This window comes from Rhinatrema bivittatum, chromosome 7, assembly GCF_901001135.1.
Source record: "Rhinatrema bivittatum chromosome 7, aRhiBiv1.1, whole genome shotgun sequence".
NCBI classification, from domain to species: domain Eukaryota; kingdom Metazoa; phylum Chordata; class Amphibia; order Gymnophiona; family Rhinatrematidae; genus Rhinatrema; species Rhinatrema bivittatum.
In genome coordinates this window covers 101,140,358-101,152,728 of record NC_042621.1, presented here as the reverse complement: position 1 = coordinate 101,152,728, position 12,371 = coordinate 101,140,358, and the positions used below count along the sequence as shown (strand labels likewise).

The 12,371-nt window shown below is 47.7% G+C and overlaps 1 protein-coding gene across 1 annotated transcript in view; it reads right to left on the bottom strand.

The window, feature by feature from the left end:
- Positions 1 to 12,371, bottom strand: part of TSNAXIP1 (translin associated factor X interacting protein 1) — a 265,687-nt gene that overhangs the window by 168,703 nt on the left and 84,613 nt on the right. The window contains exon 7 of the mRNA XM_029608818.1: positions 8,388 to 8,529. Within this exon, the coding sequence (XP_029464678.1) occupies positions 8,388 to 8,529 (142 nt within the window). The remainder of the gene's footprint in view (positions 1 to 8,387; positions 8,530 to 12,371) is intronic.

The following is a 12,371-nucleotide window of genomic DNA, read 5'->3' as shown; positions in this document are numbered from 1 at the left end:
CGTCACCACTGTGCAGCAGGTTGCGATTCGCAAAGATAGAGCTGCCACCTCAAATGTGTTTCAGGATGGCGTCCAGTCGCCTGTCATGAGCCTCCTTGAGGGTCGCTCCCCCCTCAACTGGAATGGTAGTGCGCTTGACCACCGCGCTAACCAAGGCGTCCACCTGAGGGCACGCCAGCATCTCCTTGATTGCCGGATCCAGGGGGTACATGCCTATCAGGCCCCGACCCCCTTTGAACGAGGCCGCCGGTGCTGCCCATTCCAGATCTATCAATTGCTGTGCGGCTTGTAAGAAGGGAAAATGGCGGGCTGTAGGACGAAGACCTTCCAGCAGAGGGTTCTGGGTAGATGGCACCGTAGTGCTGGGGCCCGCAATATCCAACTCCGCCAGGCACTGACATACTAGGTCGGAGAGATCTTCCTTGGGAAAGAACCGCCTCATGGTTCGATATGGCTCCATCCCCGAGGGAAGTTCCCCCTCCTCGGAGAGTTCTGATTCAGTCTCCGAGACATCAGGGTCCGCCTGAATCGGACCGCCCGCAGGCGGGTGTGCTTGCCCACGATAAGGGCGCGAAGGTCCAGGGGCAGGATCCGCCGGAGCAGCAACAGGAGCAGCAGCAACAGCCACAGCAGGGCCTGGACGGGAAGCTGATTGCATTTGTACAAAAGCATGGATCCCCTTAAAGAGATCCACTCATGAAATAGAGGTGGTCTCAAGTCGTCGGGGTACCAGGTCCCCCGGGATTCCAGGTTGTTCGAGACTGCCTGCGAGATCCGGGGTGGCCCCTGGGGAACTGTCAACAAACCTCGGTTGAGACTGGTCCTGGCCCGAGGCTCCCACTGCCTCCTCACATTGGGCACAAAGGGAGTCTGGCTCCTCGCTGTGCGTGGCTCTGAGCTGGCATGCTGAGCAGAGGCCGAGAGCTTTCACGCCAGAAGCAGGAGGTGCTGCCGCCGGGGACACCGGGGCATTCGATTGTTCCATTGCGCGCTGAAGATTATGCGCAGATTAATATGCGGCAGCAATATGCGCTTAATAGAATATGCGCTCAATATAATATGCGCTCAATAATATGCGCTCAAGAATAAGCGGCTATATACGCTTAATACAATATGCGCTCAATAATATGCGGTCAGCAGTATACGCTTAATACAATATGCGCTCAATACTATGCGGTCAGCAATATACGCTCAATATAATATGCGCTCAATACTATGCGGTCAGCAACATACGCTTAATACAATATGCGCTCAATAATATGCGGACAGCAATATACGCTGAATACAATATGCGCTCAATAATATGCGGGCAGCAATATACACGTAATACAACATGCGCTCAATAATACGCGGTCAGCAATATACGCTCAAAACCATATGCGCTCAGCAATATACGCACAATACAATATGCGCTCAGCAATATACGCTCAATACAATATATGCTCAGCAATAGGCAATACGATACAGGCGCCTATCATGGGCGCTCAATACCTGAATAGGGCCGACAAAATGGCGACCTCCGCAGCATGCCGCCTACAGGCAACGCCGCCGATCCTCGTACTTCGGAGACCCAAAAGTAAAGTTATGCGCCTTACCTGATCCTTGGCGCTTCCCGGCTGAAACCTGGGCGGTCTCCGGCTGCGGGGGAAGAGGGGGAATACCTTCACTGCCGCGCTTGAGGAATGCACCCGCTGCCTCCCAAGTCCACGCCGGGACCGAGGCGCCTCTCAGGCCGCCCAAGTCTCGCTTGGGGGGCTGGGTCCCTGCCGCGATTCGGCCACCGGACCGAGGCCGAAACCTCCGAGGGACCACGGAAATCACCTCGGGAAACTCTACTGGGGGAGGGACCGATTGGTATCACCGCAGGAGTGCGGGGCTCGATGTTCCTGTAGAAATTTTAGTAAGTAGAAGTAGAAAGTAGATTGGAAACACGCTCAGCGAGCGTGCAGGCTCTCCAAACTGCTTTGGAGACGGAAATTACTGAAGAGCTTCACTTCCTGTGGGGGTATATGTACCCGTGCTGACGTCAGATCCGTCTCCAACTGCTAGCACGAGCACACTATACCCACTTGTTCTGAGTCCATCTGGCTACACGACAGGAAATAATCAGTTTTCCCCTCCTGTGTAATGCCCCCTTCCCCCTCCCCAATTCCCTCTAAACACAGCATCGGGATGTTGCGTCCGTCAGTTTCAGACGGCTTCAACTCTTGTGCCTCACCTTTTTCTCTGCTCTCCCTGCTAGCCTTGGGAAGATGGCCACCGCCGAATCTGCAAGCCGCTCTCTGCGGCGTCCCCGGAACAGCTATGGCGTGGACTCCCACCATGTTTCTCCCAAGGGTCTCCTAGGGTGCACGCACATGCACGTGCTACCCACATCTTTATTCCAGCTATGGCGCGAACCTTGGGGGCGTCACCCTCAAGTGACATCACACCATCCAGGTATTTAGCCTACGCTTGTTTGCTAGCTCATTGAGTTAGCAAGGATCGTGATACGGATCGTATGGATTGGACTCGTCCAGTCTAAGCTACTCTGCTGCTTCCGTGCTGCTGCTGGAAGTTCTCTCTTGCCCTCTGGGGTATTCACTAACCTGGGTACCCGTTCCTCGTGGGACCTCTGCTTTCCTTTCAGGTGCCTTACTGGGATCAGGTACTCGCTCCTCGAGGGCCTGCTCTCCCTGCCTCGGTGCCTGTTACCATCTACTTCAGCCTGGTGGAATCGCCAACCTTACAGCTACCATCTAGTGAGTAATCTAATTCTCAGTCTATCTCATCTACAGCATTGCCGTACTGGGAAACTTACACCAGAATCTCCTTATACCAACTTGGTGAGACGGGTTCCCTCTGCCGTGGGTCCCTGGATTGCTACCTCTGGATCACCTCACTACTGCCACTTCTAGTGGAATACTTCAAGCTGTATAATAAAAGATCTAACTCTGTGTTTGTGCATCCCGAGTCTAGCCCAGTACAGTGGCTCCCCATGGGGCTCCTCCTCGTGGGCGTGGTCAGCTGCCACAGTACCCAAGAATCCACCCAAACACTGCTCAACCATAACACAGGATAAGTTTGGATACAAGTTAGTCTTCCTTCACCACTGCACATTTCATATCAGTTCTAGATATGCATATCATTTAAAATCAAACTTCTGTCTCGAATAGGTAAAGTTTGTAAATAAGAGTCCCATTTTAACAGAAAAACTCTATGCTTTCTTGTTATGTCCTTTGCTCTACATATGTTTCCATAACACACTATGCACCAGATTACCAGAAGTTGCCCTCGTGTAGGTGCTTCTGAAGACAACCAGTTGTGTAATATATATTTTTCAGCCATCAAAAGGACTTTTCTTCCCAATGCTTTACATCTCTTAACTAAAATTGATATATTTTCAGATCATCAAATAGGAATGGCTGCATTGCCAAAGCTATTGTCACTCCCATTATTTAAGCAATGTAACTTTGTATCTCTTTCCAGTAATGTTATACATGTATACATTGCCAGAAGCTATGACCCAAGGTTCCCAAATCTCGTCCACACTTCTTACATGTGTTAGAATCTGTTAATGCACACCTATATGCCTGATTCTGGGAACAATATGCCCATTAAAGAAATTTAAATTGAGTTTCTCTCAAACACATATTTGGTGTAATCATTTGTATCTTTGAGACAGGCAGAAATATATTGATTTGAGAAATCTTCTCCCAATTCTTCTTTCCACTCCCGCACTACTGTGGAATATCCTGATATCCCCGGTTCCTTCTGCAATGATTTGTACAAAAAAGAAATAGTGTGACGGCTAGGGTCCTCTATATCAAATAAATCTACCAACATTTCCCTCTGCTCCCCTTATAACGCTACAAAATCTAGTGCCTGTAAATAATGTTTCAATTGTGTTGTGAAAGTGGACTCTTGGGCTGAGGGGGAGTTGACACAACCGGCAGGAAGGAGCCTTGGAGGCCCCCATCAGCAGATGGAGCTGGCTGAAGCAGAGGCCTAACTGGAGCTTCACCAATACCAGCCCTTGTTCCCCTTAGGTTGAGCCCTCGGGTGCTAGGGCCGAGTGGACTTAGGCGCGGGCCTCTGTGGAGGTGAAGATCCATCATGTGGAAGATGTTGTGGGCCAGCACAGAGGAAATCAGAGTCAGGTCAAGCAGCGGTCAGGGCAAACAGCAGGCAATTAGAGTTGGTTCAGGCTGTAGTCAAGGCGGGCAGAGTGCTCACAAGATCGAGATTCAGGCAGAGGTCGGGCGAGGCGGCGTTCGGTAAACAACAATAAACAAAGGGTGGTCAGAGGCAGGCGGATGTCAAGCAGCATCAAAGTCCAATCCAAGGTCAAGCCAGAAGTCCAATCCAAGGGGACAAAGAATTAAGAGAAGGTTGAGGGGCCACAGGAGTGACGAGGGACACTGAAGACAGACAAGGAAAAACTGACCAGGAAGACAAGAACTCAAGACGAACCAGACAGCCAGCAGAACCAGGACCAAGACACAGGAACTCAGGAACACAGCAGGAATCAGGAACAGAAGTCAGGAAACCACTGAAGCAATGCATTTCTCTGAAGAGACGACCTATTTCCGAGGTGGGGAGTGCAAGGAAAGTGAGACTTAAATAAGAGGGGATCCCTTAAGTCATCAGCGGGTACTACAGGGAAGTTCCCTGTAAATTGCAGGAAGTCGGGCGCGCGTGCGCCTAGGGCAGCCCAGAGCCAGCGTTGGTGTCTCACCCCCTTACACTGCATCGGCCTCTCAGACGCGGCAGTCAGCTGCGTGGCCATTCAGGGGTCAGCCCCAGCATCAGAGGTGTTTGGAGAGGGCACATGGCTGGAAGAAAGAGCAGCGTCCTGCGGGCCCGTCCAGTGGACTGCTGAATGCAAAAAACTGCAGATAAGTGTAGCTTTGTTTTGAAAAGATATTAAAACTTTGACAGAGATCATGAAAGGTTCAAATTTCCCCATCTTCAGTGAAGGTGTGGAAAACTAATTCCAGCCCCTTCTCATGCCAGTCTTGTAATGCCTTAGTCTATGAACCAGGAATAAAATACACATTACAGAAATTGCTAAAAAATGGGATAGCTGATAATCTAAATTTAACTTTCCAGAAAACCATTTTCACGTTTTAATGATGGGGACTATGAGAACACTGTTGCACCCGTCGGTCGCAGGCGGCTGCGACTTCTCATGCTCACCTCTTTTTTCCCTGCACCGTCAATCATTGGGAGAATGGCGGCCTCCACCAACCAACGCCGATTTCCCCAGTGACCCCAGGATAGCATGGGGGCTGCCGACCGCCATCTTACTTCTGGAATCACCTGGGCACGCGCGCAGGGCCTCCTTACGTATATGTCACGGCAGGAACCTCGGGGATGTCCCCTCCCGATGTCGTCAGCACCACTAGTGTACTTATACTGACCATTGCTAAGACTGGTTAGCAAGGAGTTCTCTCACTTGTCAAATCCGCTTTAACTTGGATCTTCTATTCCAGACTCTCCTCCTGGCATTCGGATGCTCTGAGTACCCGCTCCTTGTGGGCTCTTCCGCGTCTTGGCTATCCGCTCCTCAGAGGGCCTTCCTGCCTAGGACTTCCTGACCCGCTCCACGGGTATCTCTGCTGGGACATCCTTGTGTGTGTACGTTCTCTAACTTCTATCAGCCTCACTGATGATTCCACGGTGTACCCCATTCCTCGGGCCACCTCCGTTCTTCAGCCTATTTACGCTACTCATCCTGGGCCTCAGGATATCACTCCATCCATACAAGGTCTACGGCCTGGTTCCTGTATCACAGACCTCCATCTCCTTCACATCGATAGTACAGTTTCCTCGACATACCCTGCGCTGCGGGCCACTTCAGGATCTGTACTCAGAGGTACTTCCATCAGCCTGCAGGAATCTCCTGGAGTATCCCGCGCTGCGGGCCACTACTGGATCTTCGTATCTACATTATCATCTTGACTACTGTATTTGCTCAATACTGTGTTTATTACATTTCCCACTCCTCGGGTTATGTACTATCTTTTTCCCTAATAAAATCTCTCTCACAGCTGTGTCCTACGTCGCTGAGACCACACCTACTGATGGTGAGGCCCACGGGGCTCCTCCCTGTGGGAGGAGACATCTCTCACCTCGGCCCGGAGTTCACAACTTCATCAAAACCATAACAAACACTCTGTTGCAAATGCATTGGCAACCTGCAGTGAGATCTATGAATAATGTACCATAGATTCAATGGTGCTACTTGACTACTTTCCCATTTTATCGGATTATAGTAATTAGTGTTTATAATCCAATCTCCTACGTGCCATAAATTGCACACCATATTATACAGCCTTATATTAGACAAACCTAAACCTCCAAATTCCTGTCTACGCATTAACACTGAAGGAGTTAATAAACATGTTGATAAAGGTGAACCGGTAGATATAGTATACTTGGATTTTCAGAAGGCGTTTGACAAAGTTACTCATGAGAGGCTTCTAGGAAAAGTAAAAAGTCATGGGATAGGTGGCGATGTCCTTTCGTGAATTGCAAACTGGCTAAAAGACAGGAAACAGAGAGTAGGATTAAATGGACAATTTTCTCAGTGGAAGGGAGTGGACAGTGGAGTGCCTCAGGGATCTGTATTGGGACCCTTACTTTTCAATATATTTATAAATGATCTGGAAAGAAATACGAGTGAGATAATCAAGTTTGCAGATGACACAAAATTGTTCAGAGTAGTTAAATCACAAGCAGATTGTGATAAATTGCAGGAAGACCTTGTGAGACTGGAAAATTGGGCATCCAAATGGCAGATGAAATTTAATGTGGATAAGTTCAAGGTGATGCATATAAGGAAAAATAACCCATGCTATAATTACACAATGTTGGGTTCCATATTAGGTGCTACAACCCAAGAAAGAGATCTAGGTGTCATAGTGGATAACACATTGAAATTGTCGGTGCAGTGTGCTGCGGCAGTCACCAAAAATGTATTTATTATCTGACTTTGTACAACGGCGCTTATCTGCAGATATACAAGGATACCACAAGGAATTTAATTGAAGCAAATATAAATTTTTTATTGCATATCCTTGGGAGAAACAGACAGTCAGATCTTCAATATAAGAGCTCTACAGCCTGTCTCTCTCAGTATCTTGTAAGAGCTGTTATTTTTATAGGTTTAAACCATACATAGAAAATGCTTGTGACGAGGATCATTTACGCAATATGACAGTGTAATAAGCTGACCTTCTCTAGCCTGAGAAATCTCCTCCCCTCTTAAAAGTTCCTTTGTCTAGCATTGCTTTGATGTACTCTGTTTCTTCAGAACTTCTTTATTCTGTTGATAGATCAATCACTTCATCTCCAAGGGGCAGGGAGAAACTCTGATTTCAGTTGGAATTTCTTGGAGTCAGATAAGCAAAAGAATGCAGTTCTAGCCATCTGCCATCGATAACCTCCTGACCTTTAATTATAGGCTTTGCAGAGCCTACAGGTCTTCCAGATATCTTCCAAATTCTTGAGTCTGAGGTCAGTTAAAGGTTCACTGTATACCAGCAGGTTCAGTTAATATTAAATACAAACACTCAGCTCTTTAAAAGTCTGGTAGGTTTTTTAGTATAGGGGTGATGTGCATCGCACCATATCGTATGGTGCGATGCAAATTTGAAAAAGAGGAGGGGTTAGGGGCAGGGAGTGGGCTGGGTTTGCCAGTCTGTGAAGTGCTGTTGTACAGACTTAACACTGATTTTAACTACACCTTTTTCAGTAGCGTTAAGCTGTGTGATAGCTTGTGTTATGGGGCGGTAAGGTTTTGGTGCATTTTGCAATGTCTCCTGAAAGACCTGTTGTAGTAGATTTGAAGCTCCTGGAGCAACAGCCTAGCTATGAGAGAGAGAGTGAGAGAGAGAAGGAGAAGGAGAGGGAGAGAGAGAGAGAGAGACTGACTAGCCATAATGCCCTCTACCTAGATAGGTATTTGTATCCCTATGGGAGGCCCACCTAGTAACTCGAGGTGAGGTTTAGGTATTAGTGTAGGGGGTTAGGAGCCACTTTGACATTCAATGTAAGACATACGAACAGAACAGTGGTCTCTTATGAAGATTTGATGACCTTCGGAGTGAGGAAACTCACTCCAAGATTATATTTGTGCAAGGTTCTCTCAACCTAGCTTGATGGACTCTCTACCTAGGTAACATCAAGCTAGGTGGAGAGAACATTGAACAAATCTCATCTAGGGATACAAATACCTAACTAGGGAGAGGGCATTATGACTAGGCGCTCTCTCTTTCTCTCTCTCTCTCTCTGACCATTAACAATGGTCCCCCAGTGGTTGTATGCAGGAAATACAACAGGTATGGCACTTATCGCAAAATCTGAAAATGTTATCGCAGGGAAGCAAAGATTGACTTTATTACTTTTAACTATAGTAGGCGTTGTCTCCTCCTCCTCCAGCTGCTCTTTCAGCTCATTGATATCTGTGATAAGAAGTTTGCGAGCATCACACTCATTACGGTACAGAAGATAATCATCTGCTAACTCATTCTGCAGCTTACTCACCTGTGGAAAGAAAAGGCCAAGGTGTAACATGCATTGCCAGTATCCTCAACATCACCAGAAGTAAATTTATAGTACAGATCCTAGGGCACTCCATTATTTACCTTCCTTCATTGAGAAAACTGACCATTTAGTCTTACTCTATTTCCTATCTTTTAACCAGTTTGCATTTCACAATAGGATATTGGAAATGCTTTCTGAAAACCCAGATACACTAGATCCACTGACTCACCATTATCCACATGTTTATTAACTCTTTTTAAAAATAATGTAGCAGACTGGTGAGGCAAGACTTCTCTTGAGTAAATATATGCACTGCCTCACAAATTTAATTACCTAACACCTCTCCTCAATTCTCTTAACTGCTTTTCAATGTTTGCTAACATTATTTGCCAGATCATTTCCATACAGCAAAAGATTACAGTATGTTTGAATCAAGGAAAGTATAGAAAGCTCTCATCAAACAATATTATAAATTATAAGAGGAAAAAAGCAAAAACAACGGAATATGCGTTCATTAATAGATATTCCTTGCAACAAAAATACCACTCTTAAAAACTGTCTATTTTTGACATTTTTTCTGATTAATATTCAGGCCTTAACAAAGAAAACAGCCTTGATTGCAGATATATTGTATGAAAAAAGACCAGATTTTTTTGCTATTACTGAAACGTGGCTAAAACCTACCGACAACGTTCTGGTTAATCAATTGGCTAATGCAAATTATGATGTTTTCTCTATTCCAAGAGAAGGGACGTGGGGGTTGGGAGGGGTGTGGGATTATGCTAATTATAAAAACAGCCTTCAATGTTAATATAGTTCCTTCCAATCTTCCTAGTTCTTATGAATTGACACTATTTGAATCTGATCAACTACAAATCTGCCTTTTATATTGTCCACCAGGTCTCTTAGAACATAATATTTCACCATTGATAGAATTTTTTACTGCTACTATTAACCCAAACAAACCTTCCATTATATTAGGAGATTTTAATTTACACATCGATGTCACTCCATTAGATAGCACTTGTTTTTTATTACATGAATTTATTGTTGCGGTTCTGGCCACGAGCGCCGCGACCAGACCCTTACCTCCGTGCTCCTGGACTTACTCCCGCTTTTGGAGGCCTGGTTTGCGCCCTGTTCGGCGGCGTCCCCGCGAGGGCCGTGCCACCAGGAAGCTTCCCATGGACGCCCTGCTTCTAGGCGCGTGTGCCACTTGGATACTTTTCTAGGCCGTTTCCCGCCATCGGTGACTCCGCCCAGTTCCTGACGTCAGACTCCATGGCCTTGATAAGCCGGCCGCGGACACTCAGTCTTTGCCTTGCAACGGGTTTACCTCCTGGTTCCCTGTTGCGTTGTGCCCTGGAGTGAGCTGCCTGGCTACTCGCTCCATTCCTGCTTGCTCCAGGGAGCGAAGATTTTCACAAAGTTGGACTTACGAGGTGCTTACAACTTAGTCAGAATTCGTCCCGGAGACGAGTGGAAAACCGCTTTTAATACCAGAGTTGGGCATTACGAGTATCTTGTGATGCCTTTCGGCTTATGTAATGCTCCGGCGGTGTTCCAGCACTTTATGAATGAGGTGTTACGGGACCTTCTGAACACCTGCGTAATTGTTTACCTCGATGATGTGCTAGTCTACTCCCAGGACCTGCCTTCACACCGTCAGCATGTCCGTCAAGTGCTCCAAATACTTAGGGAGCATGGTCTGTACACGAAACTGGAAAAATGTAGTTTTGAGAAGACGTCCCTGCCGTTCCTGGGCTACATAATCTCTGCAACAGGCTTTCAAATGGATCCTGAGAAAGTGGTGGCAATTAAAAATTGGCCCCGGCCGAAGGGCCTTAAAGCGTTGCAACGCTTCCTTGGCTTTTCCAATTTCTACCGTCACTTTATCCCGAACTACTCCCGTATTGTGGCCCTGTTGACTGCCCTCACTCGAAAGGGGGCCAACGTGGTAGATTGGCCTGTTCCCGCCTGCCAAGCCTTCGAGGCCCTTAAGGAAGTGTTCTTGTTAGACACCTGCCTTCGCATCCGGATCCCAGCCGGCCCTTTGTGGTGGAAGTCGATGCCTCCAATGTGGCCGTGGGGGCCGTGCTGAGCCAGTACTCTGATTCTGGACAATTGTTACCCTGCTCGTATTTCTCGAAGAAATTCTCCCCGGCAGAGAGCAACTACTGTGTTGGTGATAAAGAGTTGCTAGCAGTGAAACTTGCCCTGGAGGAATGGAGACAGTGGTTGGAGGGAGCCAACCATCCAGTTACGATTTACACCGATCACAAAAACTTAGCATTCTTGAAGCAAGACCAATACCTGAACCCAAGACAAGCCCGATGGTCGCTGTTTTTTGACCGGTTCGACTTTACCTTACGCTATCGACCCGGCTCTAAGAATGTTCGAGCCGACGCACTCTCGCGCTCCTCTGAGGTCAAAGAGACTCCTTATACTCCTCAGTATATTTTGGATCCTGTGAAAGTGAGCCTTGCAGCAACCTTGGTGTCCTACCAAGGGAAGACCGTCGTTCCACATCGTTCCCGGAGAGCAGTTCTCACCTGGGCCCATGACTCCCTCACTGGGGGCCATGCTGGCTGTAAAGGGACCTTAGACTTGTTGAACCGATTCTACTGGTGGCCGACGGTGAGACAGGACATCCAAGCTTTTGTGGGTTCGTGCCCTACCTGCGTCGTCCAAAAGCCGCTCATCGGGAGGCTTAGGGGCCTGTTGCAACCATTGCCCATCCCGGTGGAGCCTTGGACACACATCTCCACTGACTTTGTCATGGACCTTCCCATCCCAGGAGGTAATTCGGTCATTTGGGTGACAGTAGACCGATTCTCCAAGATGGCGCACTTTGTCCCCTTGCCAAGGTTGCCTTCTGCACCTGACCTAGCTAACTTCTTCGCTCAGCATACCTTTAGACTCCACGGTCTCCCGCAGGATATAGTCTCCGATCGAGGACAACACTTTACTGCTCGATATTGGAAAGCACTTTGCAAATGCTTCAATGTGCAACTTAGTCTTTCGTCTGCGTTCCATCCTCAGAGTAATGGGCAAACGGAACGGACTAACCGAACCTTGAAGACTTTTCTCCGTTCGTTCGTGAATGAACGACAAGATAATTGGGCCAAGCTACTCCCGTGGGCGGAGTTCTCGTATAATAATCACATGCATGCTGCTACTGGAAGTTCGCCTTTCCTCGTTGTCTATGGGAAGCAACTTCGACTGCCCTTGCCTTCACCTGAACCTAGTGCACTCCCGGCAGTGCAATTTTCAGCCTGCCAGCTTCTTTCCTTGTGGATGTCTATCCAGGGAAAGATCCGTAAAGCCGCCAAGAAATGGCCTTGGTCTTAGAAAATACGTCCATAAAGTCCTCATAAGGTGCAGGAGGACCTAGGGCAAAGTGCATCAACGGAAGTGCGGGAGTCCTAGGCACTTTCATACAGTTAGCTAGGCAGAAAGGGCTCCACTTGACAATCTGTAAAGTATCCCACTGAATCGTTTTGATTTTACTCTTCGCTACCATCCAGCATCCAAAAATATCTGTGCGGATGCCTTGTCCCGTTCTACTGAACTCGAGAAGGAGGAGGAACATCCTCAATACATCTTGGACCCCGCTAGGATCAACTTAGCCGTTGTGATCATAAGTTCTCTGGGGAGGTCAGTAGTTCCAAAGCGTCTCCGGAGGAGGGTCTTAATTTGGGCTCACGATTCCCTGTCTGGGGGCCACACTGGTTGAGACAGGACTTTGGACTTGTTGAACCGCTATTATTAGTGGCCAAACATGAGACAAGACGTACGCTCGTATGTGAGTTCCTGCCCCACCTGTGCTAGACAAAAACCTC